A 27,779-nucleotide genomic window follows, 5' to 3' on the forward strand; every position below is an offset into this window, starting at 1 on the left:
TCATCTCACTAATAAGTTTTCTGTGTCTTGCTAGACTGAGAGTATGGGAACACTTTTGATCTTAATTTCTAGATTCTACATACAATTTCAGTGGCGGTTGTTCATTATTATGTGAAGGTTATTTTAAACTGTTGGTATTAGGATGCACATTGTGGCCTTTTCTTAAAAATCCATTTTGAGATGTGAGTACAACTTGTAAGGAAAACATACATGCAAAGGCTTGTTCTGGCTTTAATGCATGTTTGTTTGTAGTACTTGTCTGTATTGTAGCATAAAGTCCATGCTGATCTTGAAAGAGATAATAAAACCTGTATGCTAACAGTTGGAATTAATATGGGGAAGAGAGAGCTAACAGTAAAAAGTTGAATTAAGATCCAGTATTTTATGACCAGGAAGGTGGTACAGTAAGGCTAAATCTATTATATTCTAAGCCAAAGACTTGGCTTGTTTACTAAATTACCATAGATTTAATTTTGACTAGAAGCTGAAATGCTGATGTGAGTGCTTGCAGTGCAGTTAGTAGTTAAAGCAGTTTTACTAGTTTGGAACAGTCTGTCTGAGATAATGAAATGAGGATTTTTTGGTTGTGTGTTTTTGTTGGTGTGGTGTTTTTTTTTTTTCCTTCCTCTCTATATTAGAGGATGTTATATTGGACTAACTGGTTTAGATGTTGTCTACAGACTGGAATTAAGATCTCATTGTGGTGCTGGAAAGACCAAGTATTTTGACTAGGTTGTTAGAGAATTGAACATATTACTTCCATTTCTTGCTTAATGTTTTCTTAAAAAAAAAAAATCTTTATTATCATGGAGGAATTTTGTAATTATTAATTTGATACTAGGCAAAAAGGGTGGAAACCGTCTGTTTGGACGTCTACTGAGTTATTTGTTTAGAGAAATATATTTTCATTGTTAGGTATACTTAAAGTAGGTTTGTATAACTGAACTGTTTTTTCTCTCCACTGCATCTAACGGGAGTATAAATAACCAGTTTGGATGTGGACCCCAGGATTTATAGACATCTCAAGCTGCATGTGATAATTCTCACTGAGCACGTAATTGTGGATTCATAGTATATCATTGCTGATCAGCAATAATGTGTTGCTAATTTTAGTGATCATGATGAAACCTGGTAACTTCTGTGAAAGGAAATGTCTGAGGGATTACTATCAGTATTTCAAAAAATAGCGCCTGTGAGATTTTGTAGCAATACCGGTTAAATTCCTATCTACTGCTTCCATAAAGACAAACATTACTATCCCTATAAGCAAAAGCTTTAAATGCCAAGCTATAGGAAGAGGGAGTAGGGAGGGAAGTATGCATCTGTTTATAAGAGCCAATCTGAAAAACTTGAGTTGGAGTTCTTCCAAAAAACCCCAAAATCTTAAATGCAGTCTGATTTGATTTGTCTTTTTATCCCTTAATTTTTTTGGACCAGAAAAATCCCCCTCCCCAATTCCATTGAGATTCCCCCTCCCCAGTCTCTCCCCCCCCCCCCCCTTACCACCAGCTGATAATATGCAAACATTGAAATTAGTAAGATAAAAGGTTTTGGCATAGGTTTGAGAAGCTTCAGGTCTGTTGCCATGAACAAAGGAAAATCCAGCCTTGACTGGAGTTGTGGCAAGTTGGTATAATGGTCTAACAATTTCAGATTGTGGGGCTGTTCTTTAAAAGAAGCACTTGAAATAATCTAAAAATTCATTGGATTTTGAGGTACAGGGAGGAAAGGATGTAAGTTCTCGGATGAAACCTCTTTTAGCCCATATTGGACTTGACTTTATCAACTCTCCGGGGTTGTTTTTCAGCCCATAGGCTCATACTTTTTTGTATATCCATAGAGTCAAGATTATAGCTTCAAGAGAGAGGGATTTTGAGAGAGGGATTTTTAAGAAAAGCAGTATTGCAGAACCTGAGGAAAAAACCATAAATCAGTTATCAAGTCAACATATTCTTGCTCCTGTCATAAGAACATTATGTTCTGATAACTGATTCTGTGACACTTGCAGAATTTTTTGCCACAAATTACATAGATCGGGATTTTATGAGGTTAAATACTTTTAAAATATATCATCTCTTTAGTTATGTTGCTATATCTGATTTTCAAAATCACTGAGTAAGCATGCCACTGAAGTTGTGCTTGGATCTTCTTAAGGCTTCGCAGTAAGTAGGCATGGGAACTGTTAGGCACAAAATGAGGTTTTATGTGTTGTGTAATCATAAGGAATACTGATTGTGTATATACAAAATTGTACCAGAAAGTTGGAATTGTGTTAGAGTACCCTGGTTAGACGTCTCTCGTAGCGACTATGCTGACAGATTCCTTAAACATCTTGTGAGTCCTTCTGTGAGTGATGAAACATGTGGCTTGTATTAGATGCTAGCGAGGATGCAGAATATTTTTAAAGGTATTTAACTGGTGGGGGAATTCAGAAAAGATTGCATCCTGTGTGCTTAAAAGACTTTATAGTTTGTATCTGACTTTAAGCTAGCTTCTGATTTGATTACATTTATGTAAAGCAAACAGATTTAGCAAATAATGCTGTTAGTTCCTGGTAATGTTTTGCAAAGAGCTATTATGAGAAAAGAGTTATAGAACAACTTAAAACTTGCACTGGACAGGTGCACAAATGTTAATGTTAATTCCTGATACAATAAATAAGAATACTTCTGTGAAGAAGAACAACTTCTTACAAGTCAACCACAGTTGCTGTGCTGGACACCAGAGCGAGTTCTCTAAGAAGATTCTGCCCATCTTTTATGTGAAAGTGAACTTTTTCGTGTTGCTAGGCTTATTGAGGGATGATCAAATGATTTTCCGATACTCTGACAGCCAGAAAAAGTTGCTGTATCTTTTCTCTAGGCTCATTTTTATTATCAAAACCTGCCATTTTCACGAAAGCTTGATGCAAAGCCTTCACAATTTCACTTTGTGAGTTATAAATTAATATAAAAAATGCCTTTTGTGACACTCACCCTCCTCTTTGCATTGGCTGCAGTCAAAAGTGTGGCAGATTTAGCGTGAACAAGCTGAAGAAAATGCACAGATAAAAGGACCTTAATTATATTTATGTAACTGTTGGAGGATGGGAGCGAGTAAAGTGTCTTGAATTGCCACATAACAGCTGCCAAGCAGTGACTGACTGAAGTGCTTGGGCCTACTGCAGTAATGGTATAACAAGGAATCATCTGTCATCTTGTGAATGTACGAGCTAATTTTTCCTCACACATACTTCATGGCAGTTTAAGCTAACTTTCGTTTTCTAATTGGGATTGACTAGTGCACACATGGCTTGTTGCCACTGTAATTCAAATTTCATGAGCTATCCAGAATATGCAAAATCATGTGCTGGTTCTCATTTAAATGCCTTGAGCTATAGAAACTTCTGCTTCTGTGGGCTTGGGAAAGGCAGATCCTCACCACATGTAGTGAGCCAGCTCTTGCTGGTCCTGGTCTAGCTGGGTGCTAACAACTCTGCTGTGATGCTGTGACAGCTGTAACATGGGGGTTTGGCCAGGTGACTTGGTGGTGAAGGGAGACCAGCTGGTGAGTTAGGCTAGTTCGCAACAAGGGCTCCGAAGCACAGTAGTTCTCTCTGATGCAGTCAGTGTTGGATCCCGGGGAAGAATATAAGGTTAAGGCAGACATGAAATAGGCCTTCCCAGCTGGTCAGGTTGGGCTGGGTGGCTTCCTGAATGGGACGCTGCACCTCCGCTGTAGTTTCTAATACCCTTTGGAAATTTTGATCAAATAATTAAACTTTTTTTAATATACTTTTATATTTTTGGTTTGCAAAATATCCTGGGGCAAGGAATTGTGCAAGTTGATTGCATATCATATGAGAAATACTCTTTTATTTTGAAACCTGGACTGCTAGAGAATGCCATAATTTCTCCCCAATTTCTACAATGTAAGAATTGGAAAATCATCATTTCTTGTTCATGTTCTGACACGTGCGATGATACAATTTTTGTAGCTCTCCCCACCAGCAGATTGCTTTTCTGAGGTAAAGACCTCTGACGTATTTAATCTGTCCTTGAACAGAAGCTGTGATGTAGTCCTAATTATCCTTGTTAGCCTTCTGCACCTTTTCGTTTCATTTCAGAAAGGGTATGTTGCTGCAAGAACTATGCAGTACTGAAGCTGAGCGCAGCCTGGTCTTAGTGTTGCGGCGTCTTACTGGTTTTGCTCTGCTGCTTTCATAATAATTCTTACTACTGCTTGCTTATTTGACAGTTACATTTTTAGAGGACTAAACGTCTGACTTATGATCTTTCCTAAACAATAGTAATAGCTGAATTCATATTCATGATTATTTATAGTTTGTGTCATTTTCTTACCCTTCTTCCATGTGCTTTTCTCTGCTGTTTTTATCACAGAGTAATTTCTCCTTGTGAGATCGTCTTGTATCTCTAAAATCAGTTTAATTTAGTCTACTCCAGAACACTTTGCATCAGCTGTAAACGGTCACTTAACTTTTTTTTTTTTTGAGAGCATTTATGAATAAAATAAAAATCGCTGTTTCCAGCGAAAAACGCTGTGTAACTCCCCATTCTGCATCTGAGCCTGCTGCTATTCTTGTGGATTTACCTAGTGTGATTTACCTAGTTTCTCTATACCTGAATCCTACTTGCTGATAGACTTGGCAGGACTACTATCCATTCCCACTGAAGACTTCTCATAAAGCTGATACAAATTTGTAGTTTGTTGTTCCAAATGCTTCTGGAACGTGGGCCATGCGGCCTGGTGAACTGCACTTCTACGGCTGCTGTGTGCTGGTGCGGAGCACTGTTGCTGGATCGGTTGTCCAAAACGCTGTGGCTTTCACTTTTGTGTTATGACCATCATGTATGAAACACTGTGTAAAGCTTCAGTATTAATACGTGTTTTTTTAATCTTGCTGAAATGGATCGTCCAAGTAATCTGGTTTAGAGTGCATGTTGGTTCCTGAAATGTGTGCTCTGGTTCCGTAGCTTGTTTGTCTGCTGTTTCTGCTCTCACTTAAGATCTAGAACCAAAAATACAGTGTGTGTTCATATGTTTCTGAACTCACAGTAAGTAGGTAACAATCAGGTCAATAGCACAAAGGTTTGATTGATTGATTTGTATTTGACCTTTTCTGCTTCTAAGCAGCAGATGTTTGCTGTACTGGATACATTTCCTTGTCTATTCCAACACTGATTATTTGTTTATAAACACTCACAGGTCCTACTGAATTAACTGCAGTGTAAAAACTGTAGATCTGTGACTGATTTACCAATAAAATATGCTTATTTTACTTGTAAAAGTTATATTCTTTTAATTTTGAAAATGCATTTATTTTTATGAGATTTGACGTTTAACTTCAAGCTTTGGCTCTTGGATTTGGGTGATTAAAGGAAATGTTTTTGCACTATTTCAGCCCTTTCTGTACTTTCTTTAATACCTAATTTATTTTCTAAATTCAACATGTATTTGTAAAGATACCTTTTAAACCAGAGATGTTCATGGTTGAAAACTGTTTAGTTGTCCGAGATTTAGCTGCCCTAAATGTAATGATTCACTTGGAAATGGCGTGACTTGGTTAGTTAAAATTCTTCACATGCGTGCAGATGAGCTGCAAAGCAGAATTGCTTGAAGTGCTTTCCACAAGGCACAGCTAGTGTTTCTTTAGAAAACTTTTGCTTATTTTCAGTTATTATAGGTAGTATAATTCAGCTCGCTTTGTATCACATAGAGTGTTTAGGAGACCTGCTTTTCACTAGTGGCTGACAGTCATTGCAGGGTATTTTTAGAGAGAGTTTATAAAACAAGGGAATTACTGCCTTATATCTCTGCACTTAAACATTTTAGCGTATTGTATAGGACTGTAGTCAGAGTTTGCAGTTGCTGTGGAGTCTGAACTGGGACATTTGCTTTAGAATAGTTATTGATGGAGAAAACAAGGCTTTCTTTTATTTGCTGAACTGCACAGGTTTGGGAGGGGCAAGTGATTTCTCTTATGACTGCTAGAAGGAGCATTGCATATCTTTAGGAATAACTTCTGCCTTGCAATGATCAAACTTGTATTTTTCTGACACTTTAAGAGTCTGAGTGTGGTTGCTGTGCTGGTACTTCTGTTACATACTGTTGTGGAATACTGAATATGGTATTTAATTACTGTAGTCTGGGGATATTTATGTTTGAAGAGTCTGGTGTATTTTACAGAATTCTAAGCTTTAGGACAGGGCTTCTGATAGCTGAATGTTTTAGCCACACAATTGTTAATGGTGTATTGGAGGTACAGTTCATGATTTCATTTCCTGATATTTCATAGGCTATCTTGCAATTTTTGTTTAACTCTGGTTTTTGCCAGTAAGATGTTGCTGTCAAAACATTTTTTTCCCCTTCTCCCACCCTCATCCGTGGTGCAAATAGAATTGTCAAGTGCTCTGGAAACAGCTGTGGAGCGCTCACATGATCAGCTACCTTAGCTCAGGTATGAGACAGCAAGAAATCTGATGGGTTTGAGAGGATGGCTAGTACCTCACATCTTATGATGACAGTGCATCAGAATTTCTAAGAACGCTGTCAGAGAAATTTATATTATCGTTACAGCTCTGACCTCCTTGATCTTATACAAAGAGTTTAAGGTTGCTGTTTCTGCTGTATTTTCAAAGTATGATCTAAATATTACTTTCACTGCTGGAAGGTGAGTTTTCTACAGCTGATATGCTTGTTTCAGTAGTCTTTTTATTACGTAACCAACACTTTATTTTTCTGCAACAAGGAAAATCCCCTTAATTTGATCTCTAAATAATAAAAACAAAATTTATTTACTGGCTCAACAAATGAACTCATGCTTCACCTTTATGTGTATTTTGATGTCTTAGAATGCTTACTTGTAGTATTGTATTATTAGATCTTAATTGGGTAATGAAAGGGTAAATGGGTTGGAAAGCCATGTGGTGAATAATGTGGTTAGTCATACTGTATTGTGTAAGCAGGACTGTTAACGTTTTAGTGAGAATGCTCATATGGTTACATGCCTTCATTTGCTTCAGTGTGACAGTGCTGGATTTAATTAGATTTTATGGGATCTAAACTTACAAAAAGGCTCAAAGTTCTGTATTCAAAATCTGACACATGGGGTGACCTTTTCTTCCTTACAAGATAAGGGTACTCTGTGTTCTTGTGCTGGTGAATAATTGCAGAGAAGCTGTTGCAGGGCAATTGCAGCAAGTTTCGGCTAACCTTTACAGTAGGCTTGGAGAGATAGGGCATTACATGTTTTTGTACTGTGTAAGTGTGGAGGGGGGGAGACCATTTGTTTAGCAGCAATGCTTAATAAGGATTTTTCAGACAAGTAAAACTCCATTCTGGCAGCTTCATAATAGATAGGGACAGACTATTTACCTTGGCGGCAATCAACTTGCTTTCCTAGCTTGTCGTCTTAAATTTAGAGATTCAAACTGTGCATTAGAAAGCAAAATAGTTCTAAATATTTTGAACCACTTCTTTATATTTGTGCTTGTACTGCAAGTAAGCCTGCGAAAACCAAATCTCATCCCAAGAAAATGGCTCGAAACAAGCATATTTCCTCACTGATCTCCTAGTGTCCCGGTTATAGCCAAGATTTACCATAATGTTGAAGTGTGAGCAGTGAACTGAGTTTTATAGGAAAAAGCAATGTGGAATACTCTTCTGAAATATCGAAGTGTGGGCTGTTTGCACTTCCTGGTGTGAACCCTTGTGGATTTCGTAATAAAACTCAAGTTTTGATAATGCTAAAAAGATAGCTGTTAGACATGAGTCTTTGGACAGGTGTGACCAAGTTGTACTTGCACAAGAACTCAAAGCCATGGAGTCTTCTGAGGATACAGATCCTCACAGCCATGCCAAAGAATGTTTCTGGAGTTTTTTCCTAGTAAGTAGGTTAGGCAAACACATTTTTTTTCAATGAGATTAAGGTAATTTGCATGTCATTTTAGGTCTCAAGTATCAGCTAACTTTGGCAGGAAAAATGCATCCTTATGCAGAAAGCTTTGATGTCAAGAAATGCCTGGTATTTCTTGGGCAAAAAACATACTCAAGATGGATGAACCTGTTGCTCTGGGTTTGGGGCTCTGTTTGACTTGGTCCTTTTTTTATTAGCGATATTAGGTGCATTTCACTGGGAAAAGAGCAAGTAGGAGCTGATAGTTGTGCAGCTGCTCCTACCTCACCTGTGTGTGGCCAGCAGGCAATAGAGGTATGAATGAGACTTCATTTTCTTTTTTTTTTTTTTTTTTTTAAATTACTTAGTCTTATTGTAACATTTTAATTGAATTAGTTTTATGTGGAGGCTTGTAAATTTTAGAATGATCCCTATAACACATTGTTCTTAAACCTAGATTTCACTGCTGTTTGAAATGCATACTTCTGGGAATTTTGTTGATGCATCAATTTGGACTACTCCTGATGGTTCACGCTTGCAGGAGTTCTTGTGCTACAAAGCCAGGAGGATGGCACCGGGGCAGTGTTCCCTCCTGCGCCCTGGCTACTCTGTATTTGTTGCAGGCTGCAGAGGGTACTTTGCCCTTATTTGACCCATGACTTACTTTACCAACTAAAAAAAAAGAAAATAGGAAACAGTATTCAATTCCGAGAGAAAACAGAAAGTAATCCCAAACCCTCTGAATGGTTTTAAAAAACTGGCTGAACTGAAGACTTAAAATCAGTTTTTATCCTTTTCCATTGCAAACAAAAAAGATACCACATAATTGAATGCAGATTAAATAACCTTTTGTGAAGGCTGGAGTTCAGAAGAAAGAAAAATGGGTTTGTGCTGGTTTTTTGTCCTCAGCGTTGAAACTAAGTGGTTGCTTAGAAGTGTGAAATTTGTAGTACCCCTAGCCTGAAGTCTAACCACTTAAATTTGTGAACACAATTCAGGTACCAATACTGTCCTCCTGCCCTGCAGATTCTGTAGTTTGGATCACCTTGTAGCAGCAACTGCTATGCAAGAAACATTTATGCAACATGTAAATGAACTGCTTATCTGAAGGTATGGGTACATGTGTAAACTCCTACAAGGCAAGCTGAGCTCCAAATTTGCATCATCATCAGCTCCCACCTGGTCTAACTTCAGTTAATGTGAAAGCTTATCCATCTCTCACTGAAGGATAAATTGCTGGCTTGTGCTTACTGAAGGGTAAAAGCAAACACATTCTTACAGCAGAGCAGCTAACAAGACATGAATTGACATGCTAGTTTATCTTGCAGTAATTTGTTCTGCAGCCATAACCTGATGATGCATAAGGCAATGAAGCCAAGAGTGCTTCAGCATGCACTTTTGGTGACGTTGTTTCTGTCTCTGCGGCCCCTGAGTTGTCAGTGAACTGATACGGTTAAAATGATACCTTTTCAGGAGGTCAGAAGAATAATGGTGCCAAAGCGCTCCTTAAATTGGCTTTGGAGCTGTGTTTTCAAAATATCAAAAAATATATTAATTTGCATATAAATGAATGGCAACATAAATTTACAAACTCACTATGTGAAAAACTTTTGTCTTTTCCATGCCTTTTGTAGATGCTTGTTTTGATGGTTTGGGAACTGGTCTAATGTTGTAATCTCTTGGATTGCAAAAGTGGAGGAGGTTTTCTTGTTTGGTGGTTTGTTGTGTCCCCCCCCCCCCCCCCCAACAGGCATAACTATTCACGTGTTGAGCTGTCTGCAGTTAGCCTTCTGGTAGAGATAACCTTGAAATATAACAGAACCCAAAGTGGCTCTGTTTCCTCTTTTCTCCAGAAGATCTCAGTGCTTGCAGCCTTTGTTACCGTTTTGTCTCTGATATAATGCTACGTTTTGTGAATTTATTTGATTTTGACTGTCCCATCTTGGCTTTTCACCACGTTTATCTTCAAATACTGTTTCTCCATTGTTCTCTCTCTGGGCCCAAGCTGGATTTTGGGGTTGTAAAAGTGAAAAGGAAATAGTGTCTTTGGTGGTTTGGTTTGTTTCTTCTTGGCTGTTTTTAAAATACTTTTAATTACAGGGCAAAAATCAGTTGCTAAACATAGAAAAATCAGGGACAGATAACTTTCAGCCTACATAATCCCAAGACAGAGTATAAAACTTTTTATGGTATCGGTGATGATGTCAGTTTAGTAGAAAATACCCTGCTAGCTTGTTGCAGCCTGGGTTGGTGTCTCTCGTGTTGGCAGGCATGCTATGCTTGTATGGAAATGTGAAATGCACTGCAAAGAATTCAAGTAGAAAATGCTCACTCGTTTTTCTCTAGAGCTCCTGCACAGGGATTTTGAGCTCCAGACAAAATCAGTAGAAATTTCAGCACTTAATTGCAGCAATTCATGTACTTCTCTTCCGAATCCTCCAATATGCAGCCTGTGTGGATTGTTTTACTTAACGCTTTCCCATGAAATGGCAGTTCTAGTTATATTGGGCTGACATGCATGTTACAAGCAAATTAGGTGTTTATAGGGCAAATTATTTTGCAATTTACTTGAAACAGTCTGACACCTCAGAAAATCCCAGTGTGGCAGTCAGAGAAAGCTCTCTGGTTGCCTGACCAGAAATTTATCTTGCTTTTTGTCAGCATTTCTATTAAATAGAATAAGTTATTTTTAAACTGCTTGTTGCCAACATGACTTTGAAATTGGAACACCTAGGAAAATGGGCTTGGTTTTCAGTGAAAAGGAAATACTTTTGGGCAAAACACCACTTCAGCTTCTCATAGGAAGCGCAGTTGAGGAACTCTTATTCTCATCCTCCCCTGTGGATTGAGAATCCTGGTTGGAATAAATCTCCGATAAGGTACCAGTCTCATGGGCAAAAGCGTGCTTCCTGGGAGAAGTCCAAGGAAATGCTCACATAAGCAAATGTTATGATAAGGCAATTAGACTGCGATTTCACAAGTGATACAATGGCTGCATGCTGTTCTCAGTTCTTGTTTTGTTACTTACTGAAGCTTTTGAGATTCAGAGTTACCTTGAAAACTTTTCCATGGGTGGTTTTTACTTTTTTGTAGATTAGAAATTTCTACAAAGTGTTTTTTAATTGGTCACACTCAGAATACTAGCCGATGAGCCTTACTGCATCTATTTGTATCAGTTTAAGAGTCTGTTGCCCTTTTTGGCAGAACAGAGTATCTATGCCCATTTCTCGGTCAGCTGAGTGCAAGGTCAGGCAGCTGGGCTTTAAGCTACGTGCTGACCAGACTCCTGAGCTTTGCACCGAAGCAGCTGGAGTAGTGGTTTTGCTCATCATGCTGTGGCAGTGCCAGTCTTCAGCAGGGACAAGAGTGGGTGTCTGTCCTCATGAGCTGAGGTGCTGTGTGTCGATTTGCTGCAGTACGTGTCACCTGCCTGAGATGATTAAGTGGCCCCCCTTGAATTTCTGGTTCCTTTAGACTCAGTGATGCATAGATTCCTCTGCAGTTTGTAAAGCAAAATACATAACTAATACTGCTCTAATCTGTCTCTAAGTCTCAATGGAGAATAGAAGCCTTGCACCTCCTCTCAAAACTTCCAGAATTGCCTTTGCACATTCAAAGATTTTTAAATGGCTTTTAGCTTGTAAAATAAAGCAACTGTGTTGGTAGAGGAGCTGCTTCAATTTGTTTAGTAGTAAGGAATGTGAATGTTTTTTATTTTGCGCACACATTCTAATCTCTAAATCCTACCAAGTAAATTCAAGAAAATATTTTATTATACTAGTTATGTCAGGCATTTTGCAGCTATGAAGGAATGAAGCTAACACTGCTTTATAACTAGATAATTGTGATTGAGAATCCCGGAGCAACTTCCTATCCCTGCTCTTACACTTTGTTAGAGCTCGTGGCTATTCTAGGTACGTGCTACCTCCCAGGGACAGTTGTCTACCCTTTGCCATATGTCTAAATCCTTCACTTAATTTGCAAGAGAGATTTGGATTGCCTGGAGTGCCACACCTTATTGCTTTCAAATGCTCATCAAGCAGCTTTGAGCGCAGGTGTTTGCAAAAGTGGAGTTTGGTCTGGTTGTTTGCTAATGTAGAAATACTTCAGGAATTATCCCTTATGCTGAAAGAATGCCCTGCAATGCTACAAGACCAGGCAGCATTGCATTCATTTGTCACTGAACTCATGCACGTGAGTAGCATGCTAATTTGCACTTCAACAAGTATTAACATCACCACACTTAAATTTCCCAGTTCTAGTGATATAGTGGTGTTTTCTTTATCCATGGGTATATGTTTAAATTATTACTTATTTTCCAATATTGCTTTTAATAGATTAGGGAAAGACTGAAGATTCTAGAGAAACGAGCCAATGCCATGCCCATAAGATACAGTGGGAACTGACTTTCCTGATGACTTACAGCTTGAGGAGGAAAGTAACAGTTGCTGAAGGAGGGTTTGGGGAGTCAGTGACAAAACTTACACCTTTTTGTTACTTGGAATGGCTAAAGTGTGTCATGAGATATAAAACAATTTAATATTTTTAATTTGGCTGACCAGAAGTAGTAGTGGGCAGTGATTTTCTGTAATGCTTTTTAGTTTCTGACTTTTGTTCAGCTTTGAAATTGTTGCATTTTGAATTTAAGCTTCTTAAATGCCAGATGCCACAAACACGAATGTGTTCATTTTTCTCACGTATGTCAAATAGTTTTAACTGGAAAACACTAGATCTTTTCACGGTTTAAAATGGCGTTCAAACTGGTCTTAAAGCTGCTTTCATTCAAAGGCTGCCTATTGGCACCCATAAACCTCTATATTCCGTAGCTTACTTAATCTAATGGGAAATAAGCATATATAATGCAGTTAGATTTTGTTGCCTTGCACTCTTCAGTGTCGTCGTCCTGTCCCGTCCCCCCCGTCCCCGTCCCCCCCCCTTTTTTTTTTTCCCTATTGAAATGAGAAGTCATGTTTGTAAGCAGGTTTCTTTTTCAGGAAAGAGCAGCAATATCTCAAGAAGCCTTTCAGAATATTGTCTGTATTCCAACATTGTATCCCAGATGATTTTACTTCTATAGCTGAATATTGAGTCTTTTTATTAGTAGTACTTTCTCAGATAGCTTCTTGGCTAATTGTAGTTTGAATCTAGTAAAAGTGAGCATGTCTAAAGGGTAGTTTAGGTAGTATATAGAAACCAATACATAAGAGAATAGTGTATAAAAAGCATCTAATTCTGGGCTTTAGAAGTGTAATTACAGAACTGTCTTCCCCTTCTGAAAAGGTAAGAGTACGTAATTTTTTAGAGATTTACCTAGGACATGGAAGTCAATTCGGTGCATTTCTCATTTAAACATATGAAATTCTACCAGGAGACTAAGCAAGGGCTGGACTGTGCTCCTCAGTTAAAAGCATGAACCTGCCACTTGTACTTAAACAACAGCACAAGCACCTAATTTTAGGAGCACTCTTAGGCTATGAATCCTTGCTTTGCATGGGTGCCTTGGAAGCTTGCGCTGCTGGTGTCCTGCTTGATTGCTTTAGGTAGGTGTTTAAATTCATGGAGGCAGGATTTCATGCGCATCACTCTTCAGAGCTTCTCTGTCAGCTATTTTAGGTAGCCTTATGCTCAGAGTAATAGTTATTCCTGGGTCTAATGTTTCAGTTGCTGTGGAAAGATCTTAAACAAGTAATGTGGATTTGTGTTTTCCACTTTGAAGTGAATATCTATCTTTGTCTGAATCTATGTCCAAAAATATTTTCCTTTTGCAGGGACCTCATTCATTTTTGCAGAAGCTCAGATTTTTCACAGGGGCATTTGTCATGATAGTGGTTGACCCAAGGTGGCTAAATATGTGTTTTGGTGCCTATTGGCAATATTATTTTTTTCTTCTTCTAGGACGTGAAAATCTGAGAAATGAACAAATTACGGCAAAGCTTTAGGAGAAAGAAAGATGTCTATGTCCCGGAGGCCAGTAGGCCTCATCAGTGGCAGACGGATGAAGAAGGCGTTCGTACTGGGAAGTGTAGCTTTCCTGTTAAGGTAAGAGTTTCTGCCTTTCTTTCGGATATCCATGAGGTACTCTTGCCATGAATTATTATTTGGGGTTTTTTTTTGGCAAGCATAAGCCAGCGGCATGCTTCATTACACACTGACCTATTTTACAGTCAGCTCTCATTGCAAAGGATGTGGCTTTTTTTTTTTTTTTTTAAAGCCAGATGACTCATGTAACAAATGACTTGGAAAATCAGTCTGAGAGATCCTACATTATTATCTAGTTGAAATAAATCATGTAGCTAGGCAGAGGAGTAATATAATATTTGTCTTCATTTTTCTGGAAGAGCAGAAATGATAGACCTCTTGGATTGCATGGAAGAGTACTCTGTTCTCTCTGTTAAAAGTGGAGTTATGGTTACAGTTGGACTTGTAAGGTAGGTGGTGGAAAGGAATCCTTCCTCCCTTTTGATAATTGAAAACATTGCAAAGTAACACCTGGGTTTCCTTCCAGTGCTTGAGGTTGTAAGCACTTGCTAACTTCTGAGAGTGTCTTCTGTGCTACGATTTTGTGTGCGTGTATATTACAGACTATTAACACATGTGAAACTGAAATTACCTTTTTGTATTCTGAGAACTCATTCCAGATTATCGGAGTATTATAAATAGGTATTTTCTTTTGTGTCACCATTTCTCCTTCCCCTTTATTTAAGAAACAATATTATTTTACTATTTCAGAATAACATTTAATATTCATACTTAAGAAATATAATAATAAAAATAAATACAAAATTTAAGGTGTCTTGTTGTATATGCTCCCCTTGCAATCAAAAGCGCTCTTCCTCAAAGCACACTAATACTAACTCTACAATAGATTATAAGCAGATGACACTTATGGAAAGCTAACGGATTAAATATCTATGCACAAGGAAAACAGCCTATGGTTCTGACACCTAAGGACCTTTTATTAGTTTTTATCTGGACGAAAGTAATTCTGTCTGATAGTTAAACGGGCAAAGTTGCTAGGTGGAACTCTTGAAACTGGCTGTTACATATTTTTCTAAAGCTGTTGGTATGGGCAGATATACAATAAATTTGAGGTAACTTTCACACTAGGTTCATGTTGTACTTTACCTAATAGTCACTTATGTGTGCTTTTACATATACTCAAGTGTATATAACGTTTCTAGTTTGTTATGGTTGCTTGCTTATTTGCCTTGTGTTAGTTTTCTGCTAGAAGGAAGGAACTGTAATCCAATACTAAACTGAGATGGTGTTTTGCCAGAGCTTTGAAAGTGAGTAACTGCTCTGTGGAAGCTCAAACTTAGATTAAGGTTTAACACTGTCTAGGAGAGAACAGAGCTGTTACCTTAAGGATCGTTATTTTTTAATAATTTAGCCATTACACAGGTTGAAAAGCAAAACGCTCCATTTCTAGACATTTAGTTTTACTCCAACTTTTTCAGTCCTTTACTGAACACAAAGAGTGTGAACCACTTCTTGCTGTTTAAAGACTGACTTTTTTTAAAGTCTCAGTCAGGACTTGCACTTATAATGACAAATGCTTCCTGTATTTAAATGAAGCATTCATCTATTCTGGGCACATGTACCCAAAGTCAAAAAAGGTCTTGGGCTATTCTGTGCTGAAGAGGCATAGAAATGGATGAGTCTTTGCATCCTGTCATCATAATGGCACTTGTTTACCCTTATTTGCCCGCTTTATATTGGAATTCACTGAATTAATTTAATTCGTTTGTTGGAAAAAATACTCCGAAGTAAATGCATCTTTATATACATTTCTTGATTTGGTCAGGGTGGTAGACTATTAATGTTTTAAAGAATTTGCAATTAGATGAAACTTAAAATTGGAACAACTTGACATTAAGAGGTGTTTTAGCTTATTTGATTAGAATTTATCTTCCAAAATTCTGTGTCTTGAGATGGGCAGTAGTGGAAATTTTTATTAGGCTTGGGATACAAAGTGGGTGTTAACTGGTGTTTAATAGATACAGACAGGAAGTATGCCATTGTGAGTGAACAAGATAAACCAGATGTAGAGTCATTGGTTTAGTGGGTGGTACTATATTTTGCTCACAAAAAGAATAGAACTTCGTGCTATTGAAGGAGAGTATCCTGTCACGCTGTTCTTGGGTATTATTCGGAAATTCATACATTCCAGGAAAAGTATGCTGTTGCCTGTGTCCTTAAATATCTGAAAGGGTGACTTTTCTTCCTGATGCTCCTCAATGGAGCAGAATAAACTGAGATATTTTGGGAAAAATGGTTAATGAATAGGAATGCATTCAAGTCTGAAACATGGTGAAAATATCTTAATTTTCTTAAAGTTCCTAAATGGGAATTCCAGAGTGGCCCATTGCCTGTAGTATAGCTGCTCAGCCACAGTTTAGTATGCTTCTGGGGGCATTAGTCTGTCCTTGTTCTTTATGGTCTGCCTTGCCCACTCTCTGAAAATCATCGGCCATAGTTCTTCGGAGCTCAGAGCATAGCTGAGTAGAAAGACTGTAGTCTGGCTTTTGCAGGGATGACAAAGATTTTACCTGTATAGCAGGTGAAGACCTGAGAATTGTTAACAAATATTTCTACAGCTGTCTTTTAAGGTTTTCTGTATGAAAGTAAAATACATGAAACTAATGTAGTAGCAGCCATGTTGAGGGCTTTGTTTCTTCTAATGCCTGCTATTTTATTTAGGTAAGACTCTAATGTTCTCTTTTTGGAGAGAGGAGACTAGTGCAAATGCAGAGTAGGGAACGTTTGCTCTCCATTTCTCTTGTAAAAGAGAAAGATCATGAAAGTTTGGGTGAAAGATATGTCACTCTCCTAAAGTAGTGTTAAGTTTGTGTGTGTTTAACTTCTTGCCTTTGGGCATTTATGTTTTGCCCAGAGTTGGGGTGTTTGTAGAGTGCTAGCACAGATTTATCCTTTTTTAGATATTACAGAACATGTGGAAGCACTTTTAAAGTCATGTTGCAAATAGGAGTTCATCCTGCCTCCAGGCTCTGTTCTGTTAGTGTTGGACAGGGACTCCGGTAGCTGCTCATTCATTGTGCTTTGAGGATGCTGTACTGCAAACAGATTTAATGTTATTGAAAGGTTTTCTATGTTGGGATGGTCCTTGAAGTTCTCCCTGTGCTCCATCCAAAGCTGACCCTTATTGTTAATTAAAGTCCATAAGTGTGCTGTTGGAATTTGAGCAAATCTGATGCACCTATGGGTCGTCTTCATTTCAGTAGAGAAGGTGCTCTGTGGAAAGTATTGGCAAAATTCCTATTGCATTCTTGCTTTAAAATTCAGGGAAGTGGATTTGATGCACAGTTGGCTTTCTCCAGTGCTGTGCTCATAAATTTGGAGGTGGCGATAATCCTGGGTGCATACTGTTACTTTTGGGCAATAACACTTTTTTTTTTTTTGTTTAACAGTCTGTGTTCTTCCCCTAGTTGAGTGGCTTGTGTTGTATGTAACCAGCTACTGATCATATTTTTCTGTCATCTTAGTGTGTGTAGGATGTATTTACAGGTAGCTCTTCACTGTGTTGGAAATCTAACCATGTGTGAAGTGGTAATCTGACACATACAAAATAGGGCCTTGGAATGGCTACTGACTTTCCTGCAGTGCTCTTCTGCATAAACTGCTTTGAATCTGCTAAAGTTGTGTTGAAAGAAGAGCCAGGATGCTCTTTTTTTGCACTCTGCTGCATCAGCAGAGACACAGGTGCCTGTCTGTCAGCAAAGGTATGAAAAGGATGTTAAACTTGTGTTTAGACAAGTGTGACTTGCAGAGTTTTGCTATTCCGTTGGGAGCATTCCATTGGGAACATAATGGTATTGCTCTCCTAACTTTTGTGTTGTGGAGGCATGATACATTGCAGCTTTTATAGATGTACTCAGAGTTGCCCCATTATTAAATGTGGCACCATTACAGCTGCTGGAAAATCTGTGCAGAAGTATATTTTCAGGGGCAAATTCTCTTCTGCTGTCCTAACAAACTAAAAATTAACTACCATGTTTCAGTAGTGAATTTTCCCTCTGAGAGAAAAACTGTGCAGATATATGTAATGTCTAAGAGACTTAGACAGAGACATTGTATTTAGAACTATTCAGAAGTAGATTATTCTAACAAACATTAAGCTGCGCTTATCAGTGCTATATTTTATTTTTACACAATATATATCATAATTGCAAAAAATGAAGTTCATTGACATACACATTTTCAAACTTGCTTTCTTGCTCCAGACGCTACCTCACTGAGAACATGCAGCTGTTCTATGTTTTAATGACTAAAATATTTGACACTAGGGCTTCTTTTGTCTGAAATGCCTTTTCGAATGTCCCTCTGGGTAAGTAGTTTTTATTCATACAAATACACTTTAGAGTAACTGGCCAGTGAAATTTATATCAGAAAAATTAGGTCATTTCCCTCTACTTAACAGAACTAAACAAACCAAACATTTGCAAGTTCTTGGCGCTTCTAACCAACTGGGTGTGTTAAACAGAATATTAACAGCTGATTCCTACCTGTGGTTCTAGAAGATGCAACACATGTCACATATATCTTGGATTAATTTAATTAGTTTTATTCTGTCAATTTCATGTTTTTGGTGGTCAGTCTCTTTTGACCTTAATGCATCTAAGGCTACTGTTGCCTGTAACCTGCAAGTTTACTTGCGTATTTTATTCCACTTATTCCAACTGGAAGACTAAAGATATAAGTGAAAAAAGTCCATGTGTTTTTGTTACTTTTCAGTAACAAACCACATTTGTATTTCTGAATTTGAAGTCCAGTATTTGCTGCTGAGTGCCTGGTATCATGTGAGTTAGCCTTTCCACTGAATCTTGATTTCTGTGTTAGTGTGGACAAATAAAAAATGTATGGATACAGTTGTACATTCACACATAAAAGAATTAACTTTTCAGAGTAAATACTCTTCAACTGTTTCCTGTCTAGCCCTTGCTTTGGTGGGAGATGTTTGGAGGACACCGTATTGCTCTGTATTGCAGCAGAGACAGAAGAAAAGGGAACAACTTGCACTGAGCCCTGTAGAGTATCCTCATTGGGACCCGTGAGTGTCAGTTCTCATCCCTGGGGTCCCTGTGACCTGGCAGCATGTTATGTCATTAGGCCATACTTGGCCCTGCTGAAACTGCTGTCAGTAGGAAATAGGCCATTTCTGTCCCTTTGTGTGCTCTTGCACCACTAGTATCTGCCCAGTTGTCCTCTTTAGTTTTGAATTTACATATTGAACTTTATTGCTTAGTGTCAAATTGATAAATCTCATATTAAAAATAACTTATTATTTTTAATCAGTTTATAAATACAACTTGCATGCCATTCTGTTCCTCCAGATCAGAAGGACTGGTACTCAGCACAGGTAACTGTGGCTTTTATTTTATGTCTTAAATGCACTTCTAGTTTGAAATAATAGTAGCTGTGAAAGAGTTTACCAGCAAGTTGATGCTGAAGTGCCTTTAAGTTAAGCATGTGATATTTTTGACTGTGAAAGCTTGAGATGCTTGAATAGTCTTTGGAAACTATGTTAAGTATTTTTAAGACGTTAATGTGACAAATCTGCTGATTTCTGAAATGTTGCACAGCCTTACACATTAAACACTACAAATCCCTACCTCTTAAGGCATGAACTGTTAGCAATGTTAGCAGTGAACAATAACCATTCCTATTGAATGCTAACCCAGCAGCAAGCAAAGGTACATTTTTAAAATCCTGCAGCATTTAAGATCACAGGAAAAAAGCTTGAAGACAGCTAATTATAAAAGAATGGTGATTATAACAGAAGATGTGAGACTTGCTTCCAATATATTCCTATGCATTTTTGTCATGATTAAAAGGAATGTAACGCAATACCTAATCTTTGAACTTTTCATGCTTGTGTCCAACCCTTAGTTTTGTTTGAATAGCATTGCAAACAAGAAGTTTTAAATGAAGCTTCTTACTCAATTTTAAAACCCTCCTGTCTTTGGCCAAGGTCAAATTCTTAAATTGTTTAGTCAACTTCAAATTGTTTTAAAGATATGACTGTTAATGTTTAGAGCCATAAAAATGGTTTAGATGTCCTTGCAGAAGTATTTCTTTCAAATGTAATTTAGGTGTTGGAAATCAAAAAGTTTTCATTAGGTTATACTTTTTAATTCTGAGTGTTTTGTTTTTTAAAACTAGAGGATGTCTAGTGTCATAAATGGAAACGGAATGTTTTGCAGGACTTGGAGAAAAGGTACAATGTGCACCTGTGCAGTTTGTTTGTAAAACTTTGTGCTATCAGCACTTGATTTTCTTTTCTTTTTTTAAAGAAAATTGTAAATTTATTTACTAATGCTGGAGTCCTGGAAAAGTAGGAATTGCACATCAGAGCGAACAACTGAAAACCTAAGTCTAACAGTACGTATGTGAAGCTGTAAAGGGGCTAGGAGAAATAGTGGGTTTAGGCCTCATCAAGGGAAATTTAGGATAGGCATTAACAACAACAACTCGGCAAAACAACATCCCTTTCTAACAGTGAGGCATGTAAGCTGCAGAGAAGGTCTACCCTACTGATGTCCAGTTACAGAAATGTCATAATACTTCCAGGCTGACTTCTCTGATGTAGATGTGGAAGTAGATCCTGCCTTGAGGCAAGTGCTGTCCTACATAACCTCCTAAGTTCCTTCTTTGCCTTGTTTTAGGGATTTGTGAGAATATGAAGAATATAGCATTTGTGTATCCTGTATTGAACTTTGCTACTTCATCTTCAGTAGTCCTAACTGGAAATGTTTGTTATTCCCTCACAGTGTTATTTCTGTTCACACTGATAAATATGATGGGAGAATCAGTAAGTGAAATGCACTGTATGCCCCCTAGGTGAGTGTGATGTGAAGGGACATGGAAAACTACCGGTATAGATACTGCTTTGTTTTTAGAGTTAGATTCTGTTGACCCACGCTATTCAGAAACATTTAGCAGTCACAGGCTGTTACAGCTCCTGTTTTGGGGGGTTTAACAGGTTGATGAGACACTTTCATTTCTGGTGACTTAGGGAAGTGGAAGAAGTTGGACCCTAAGGACATGTGTAGCATCGTAACTAACCTGTAGCTTTGACTAAGCAGAATTAACCTTAGTTTGTTTGTTGATGCTTAGTCATGGAGTTTCTGTTTTCTGTGCTTCTACATTTCTGTCTAAGCAAACATCTGTTTCAAACTGACAAATTAAAAAAGCAGGAGCATTGGTGTGAGAGAGGAGAGAAACAAAGTATTGCACACTGGGATGTAAATCTTACAGAAGTCAGTGGAAAAGTAGCTCAGCTTTAAGACGTATCCAGGCTTTCTGGATTTAAGCTTACATCTAGTTGCAAGACAGCATTTCACTGTCAAACTGTGGAGCTCAGGCTTTAATTCGAGCAATACCAATTCCAGAAATACATCTACACATGCAGATGCCAAGTAGTCAGTCTTACCATTGCAAATAATACCCCAGTTATAGCAAGAATAGTACTTACACAGAGGAAGAAAGAGAATATCGCTGCCCCTAGAAAAAATACCAAGGAAATGGTGGTGTGCTTTTCTCTATGGCAGCTAGTTCCCTAGCATGGGACACCTTGGCCAAGATTTACAGTAAACTCATTTCCTGCGTCCGTCTAATTTCAAGTGTAATCTGAAGAACCTAATCTGTTATTGCAAATAAAACAGCGCATATGAACATCTGGTGGTACAAAGGGAATTTCAGTGATTTGTGTAGCTGCATCTGTTTGGAAGAGAGTCTGTAATAGCATGTTACCAGGCTTTGAGCAAACAAAACTGGCTTGAGTGAGTTGTCCAGGTGGAAGGAGTTCTGGTAAAGGATCTTTCTTTTTGCCAACTATTAGTGTTGAACTTTGAAATTCTGAAAACTGAGTCAGCCAAGTATTTGTGAAAGAAATGAAAACTAAGAAAGAAAATCAGGGCAGTATTTCTTGTACTAGGACATGCATGGTAGGTCTGTTTTGTTTCTGACCTGATACATCAGCCCTGGATGTTTTCTTAGGAGCAATTTCAATAGCATGTATTTGGGGGAAGGCAGTAGGACAGTTTCATGAAAAGCACTTGATATGGTAACTTAAGGTCTTCATTTTTAGATGAAATGGGAAAAAGTTTAAAATGTTGAAAAAGAATAAAGTTTCTCAAGCACTTTTCAAGTTCTGAGGGTATTTTGCTACGTGCCAGTTTAACTTGTTCCTGTGTTGATGGCTTTCTATTTGATACTGAACACCACTATCTGTGAAAGAGAACATAAAGCCCAGAGGTGAAGAGGGAAAGTTGTTGGTTTTGTGTGTTTTTTTTTTTTTTTTAATTACTTGCTGTACCATTATCTCATCTTTCTTTCTGAAAATGTTAATATAAGCAGTACTTCTATTTTACAATGTTTCTGTTAAGGGGTTTTCCAACAGCTCCTGAAAGTATTTTGTTTGGATTAGAGCTTTTATTTTATGTTACTTTGTATGCGGACTCTGCCTATAAGGATTTTAGCTTTCTGTAAAAGCATTGGTGGTTAATTTCTGGTATAACAATTAAATCTCTTACAGAATATCTTACAGCTGAGAATTGCTGGAGTCATGACTATCATTCATTGGTTGCTATGGAAATTAAGTAGGAATGCATTCAATATTAATACTGCATTCCTACTATGTGCACTTTCATGATGGAAAAGTACTTGCTTTCTCCAGGAATGCTAGCTGCAGTGATCCTTGTGACAAGGAGTGCTATTTGCAAATGTGTCCGGGGTACCCCCTTCCTTACTATTCTGCGAAGTCATCGGCCACCGTGGTATGGCTTATGCAGTTCACATTGATTTTTGTGCACCCAGTAATTGCATGTCCCAGTCCTTCAGCGTGTTTGTGGTAATGTGCTGTGATGGATTTGTATGAGATTTTACTTCTATAGGACAAGTCGATGCCCAGGCACTTCACAGTATGTTTCTTCTCCTTTAGTTTGAAAGAGAAGTTCCTTTCAGAGATCCTGAAAGGTTGTGTACAGAAGTGTGGGATTTGTGTATCTGCTTTCTAAAGTGGTTTCCATGCAGCCTCTTTCCTGTGGTGGGACAACAGAGTTTGGTGATGGTTTATTTTTGTTAAGTCCTGAATTCTGGTGTTTAACTTCCATCTCAGGCTGTAAGGAGTGGACCATGTCTTAATTAACTAGCAGCTGTATTTTTTTTCTCTATTAAATTTTGAAATGTCATTCATAAAATGCTGTTGTACTGATAAGTTGAGCTAATATTTCAAATTTAAGGTTAGGTAGTGATATAACTACAATTTAACACTTCTGATTAAAATGTAAGGGTACTAGAAAAGGTCTCAGTCTGTAGCAGAGCTGTTTGCCAAGTTTCTTGAAGAAATATTTATGTCTTTGATTACTAGCCATTAGAAGTCAGATAACTATTGTAGCACTGGTTAAATACAGGAGCCATGTATATCTACTGTCAGCCTGGTGGGGGGGGGGGTAGTTTTTAGAAACAAGCCTGAAGACTTGGAAGGGGACCTGCTGCTTTAAGGGAGACTTGGCTAAAAAAAAAAAAAAAAAGGAGTCATTGAAAGTTATTTTTACAAGAAAAACTTAAAAATATATTGGTATTGGTATTGAATTAACACACCACCACCCCACCCCACAAAAAAACCCAGGAAGAATTTTGAAACTGCCTGTAAAATGTGCAAGGCCACTAGTACTGATAGCGATGAGCTTCTGGCTTCTGCAAAAATAGTGCAATGGGAAGAACAACTTTTTTTTGATGAAGGGCTTAAAGTGTAAAGTGTAAGTGCAAACAAAGCACCTTTTGTCCTCTATATCATAAAGAAGTATTGTGTGGCAGTGTAATTTCTTTTATAATTCAGAATTGACTGATGCTCAATGAGGTCTGTGGATTGTACCCTTTTGGTGTGGGTAGATGCACTTGATATGTGCAATAATGTCCCCATTCACTGGAGTGGAAGTAGTATTGAAAACTGCAGCTAAACTTGCTGTCTCAAGCAGCAGTGGCATGACTGATTGCTGAAAGTTGGAGCATGGGACTTGAATAGAGGTTGGCAACACAGGGGAAAATGGTTGTCTGTTTTGGAGTGTGACATGAGGCAATATTTACCCTGCTCTGTTTCTCCCTTTTCCAAGCAAAAGGCAGGTTGCCAAGCACAGGGACTGAATGGTTTGGATCTTCGGTTGGAAACATTTTACCTACACTGGCGTAAATGAGATGTGCAGATAGCTCAGGAAATCTGAAAGTTGTCCTCTATTTGTATGATACTTTACTTAATGGTCATGTAATCTAGATGGCTCATTCCATGCATATATCTTTTTTTTTTCTGTCCTCTATAAACCTCAGCTTTGTTCCTGTCTATTTCCCTCCCTTTTTAAAGAGAAGTTGACAAACTTTCTTAAGTTACTAAACCCAAAACTTTCCCATGACAAGTATGTACAACCACAGAATTTCTGCATCTCTCTGGAACTTCCAGAGGAGTCATGGTAGAACCGAAGATCCATCTGCGATAGCTGTTGATATAAATATGTACTTCCAGACACATAGCAAATGCATCTTTAGCTGTTACTATTTGTGTATTTTTAGGATTAAAATTTTCTAGTTAATGTGTGTTCTAGAGAAATTAAGATCTTGTGCAAGTGCTCAGCAAGCTCAGCTGAGGGAGTACAGTTGCTGTTTTGGCAGCTCCAGCATTCAATTATAAGGCTTCAGCATCACAGAGCTCATTTTGAAAAAGCTCTAAAGTGTCAGATCTCTTATTTACCTTGTCGTTTCTATGCAATTTATTTTTGAAGCTGTTCTCCAGCTGTGAGAGCTGGTTTAAATGAAATTTTTGCAGAATTGTTCCATCCAGGCTTACTCTGTTTTAAAAACGCCACATAGTGAGATTTAATGTTAAAGCTCTCTGTCACTTAAGATCTTTTAAATCTTTCAGCAGATTAATGATGTGTAGGGTGATATGTAGAGTCTCCTCATTTGGAGCATCTTGCCTTTCATGAAAATAACCTCAACTTTCAAATTTCTATTGAATCTTTAGAACAGTCTGAGTTTGTCCATTTAGTCGAATCTATTATGTTATTCTGATAGAGTGCTTCAATATGGTGCTAAAGAGTGAAATCTTTTTTTGTCCATCTAGTTAAGTATGGTATCCTAATTAATGAAACAAAAACTGGGAGATTTCAGATAACTCATTACAGAATATTCTGTGATGGAGTGGGACTTCTCAATACATTATTAAACCTAGGTTTACCACTGCATTAAGTGACACAAGTATTGATTCTAATATTTTAAAACCATTTCTTCACTCTCTAGCTAGTCTAGAATATAAATGCTGAATTGCATACACTTCTTACAATGCCACATAAATTGGGGTAAGTTTCTTTGACCTATACCTCTTACTACAAAACTTCAGAAAGCTTTTATTTAATAGTTTCTATGGTTTTCTTCAAGAATTAAGTACTTTGAATAAGGATATGAATGTTTCTGAGAGAACATGTCCTTCCCCTATCAAAAAGAACTACTACTGGGAAAGGTAGGGAGAAATTGGAAAACTTAGACCTTCCCCCCTGCCTCCTCCCCACCCCCCCAATGTAAAATGAAACTACCCCGAGCACTACACTCCGATGTATTTATTGAACTTGCTTTCTCTATAGGCACATATTATTCTTGGTTATTAATTTAAAAGCTTTGAAACTTGCAGCTTCTATTCACTGTTGTTTTGCTGGTTTTTGTTTTTAAGTAGTGCTTGATAAGATGAATATACAGAAAACTGATATTTTTAAAAATCTTTTTGTGAGAATGAGGAATGTTTCAGTGTCCACATAATAGCCTGGTGTTGTAATGAAGATAAACAATTTTGGTTTATAATTTTGAAAAAAGGGGGGGGGGGGGGGGGAGGATGTTTTCTGTTTACAATATTGAAATTTCTTGTATTTGGACATGAACATTCAAATATATTTGGTTATCTTACTACGTAGTATAATTCAGTTTACAATACTAAATATATTTATCATTATTTAAAAATAATTTTTCAGTCATCTCTATATTGACTTAAGGTTTTCATGCTAGGCTAGTAAAAAAAAGTGACTAAAGCTCATGCGGAATAAGCAGGAAAATACAGTTCTACTTTTCAATTTCATTTTTTCCCCCGAGTAAGGAAAGTCTGTCTTTCCTTCAAAATTTCTAGATGTATTATATGCTTTTGTACTGATGCTGGTGCCCCATATAAATACAAAGTCAAACTTCCAAATACAGGTCTCAAAAGAAGGCTAGCAAAGTGCTGTTAATGTCTGTCGTCTTGGCTGTACTGAGATGAATTCAGAGATTGGATTTTTAAACCCAGGGAGTTTAAGGAGCAACTATTAAGCTTTTCTCCCCCTACTCTCTTTCCTGCAGTACTTGGGACATGTTGAAGTGGATGAATCCAGAGGAATGCATATCTGTGAAGATGCTGTGAAGAGACTGAAATCTGTATGTATATTTGTTTCATGGAGAAGTTGGCTTTGGGGCTGTGAGCGTTACTGGAAAAGGTCCGTTCGGCAGCAGTGCCCCAGCTAAAGACTGAACTTTTGACCCATGTTAGGAGAACAGTTGGCCAGTTTGAGAGCACTGCTGTGGTTAGGGGGACGTGCTAATCTCATGATGAGAGGGAGAGAGTTACAACTGTTCTTTCTACTTGCAGAAACTATTTGCAAAACAAATGTGTAAAAATCCTCTGTGCCTTTGAGACTAAGTTGGTACCCACATGGGACTTCAACCATTGTTTTTTAACAGTTCTTTCTCCCTCTCTCTTTTCCTCTCCCTCTCTCTCTCCCTCTGTTGCCTGCCACTTTAATAGTGACTTAATTCACTGTTATTATACAAAATATTACTTGATTTAGGCTGCTTTTTTCTAATGCACTGCAACATTGTAGTCACGCATGAAATAATCTGGCTTGCATCTGCTCAAAGTGGCCTGAAGGCTACCTAATTCTGATATGTCATGAAGTGGGCTGCTCTTCGTTTGGCTTCTGTGAACGTTTGCTCCTGTAAATGGCACTCGTTCAAAGCTCTTTGTATTTCTATGGCTCATTTGAAGAAGTCTTGTCATCTCTTTCCTGCAGTAGTAATATCACAAAGTCCTGCAGAAATAGCAAACTCCAGAAAGGCAGTGATCAGTCTGTCAAGGAACCTAGGCTAAAACAGCATTGAAGAGAACAGAAGGAGAAGGAACATTAAAATTTGAAGTCTGAATGGAGATAGAGAAATACAATCCTTTTCATTGCTTCTCTTACATGTCTTAGCTATATATATTCTTCAGTGATGCCTTTAGTGGAAGAAAGTCTTGTATCCTTGTAGCTCATCAAAATTACTGAAAGTACATCAAACACTTCTACTGCACTTCTGCTAACTTAAGATACCTCCTACTGGACATCACTTTTTTTTCCCTCACCACATGTGAGAGCTCAAATGGCTTCCAACTAAACCTGTTCTTCCCTTCTTTCTAGCACACAACAGAGGATTATAGGTTATCTTTTCTTCCTTCTGTTGTGCTGTAAAGTTTCTGAATTGGCTTAGTGCTCTGATTAAAATCAAGTCTTTTCATTCTTTTCTCTCTCAGCTAATGTATAGCAACCTGTTAAAAGCCGCATCCCATCTGTTGCCATTCAGTCCAATAGTGATTGGTGATTGATTTTTATTAAAAAGGGCCACACAAAATATAAATGAGTTTCTTTGTTCTATGGATTTAGTTTACGTAGCTAGAAGTGCAAGTACTGACCACATAATGAATTGCATCCGTTTTTGTTTCATTCTGTTTTTTGTTCTATCAGAATACTTTGTATTAGCACACCAAATAACCTCGCAGTACCTGCTTTATGCAACTTCTCTCATTCTCTTCTCTGGGGAG

The 27,779-nt window shown here is 37.8% G+C and overlaps 1 protein-coding gene across 7 annotated transcripts in view; it reads left to right on the top strand.

The window, feature by feature from the left end:
• Positions 1 to 27,779, top strand: part of NUMB (NUMB endocytic adaptor protein) — a 98,454-nt gene that overhangs the window by 46,426 nt on the left and 24,249 nt on the right. For all 7 annotated transcript variants that reach the window (XM_075502847.1, XM_075502850.1, XM_075502854.1 and 4 more), the window contains 2 exons: positions 13,790 to 13,933; positions 26,288 to 26,362. In XM_075502847.1, the coding sequence (XP_075358962.1) occupies positions 13,808 to 13,933; positions 26,288 to 26,362 (201 nt within the window). In that variant the 5' untranslated portion in view covers positions 13,790 to 13,807. The remainder of the gene's footprint in view (positions 1 to 13,789; positions 13,934 to 26,287; positions 26,363 to 27,779) is intronic.

The sequence above is a fragment of the Mycteria americana genome, chromosome 5 (assembly GCF_035582795.1).
Source record: "Mycteria americana isolate JAX WOST 10 ecotype Jacksonville Zoo and Gardens chromosome 5, USCA_MyAme_1.0, whole genome shotgun sequence".
Taxonomy (NCBI): Eukaryota; Metazoa; Chordata; class Aves; order Ciconiiformes; family Ciconiidae; genus Mycteria; species Mycteria americana.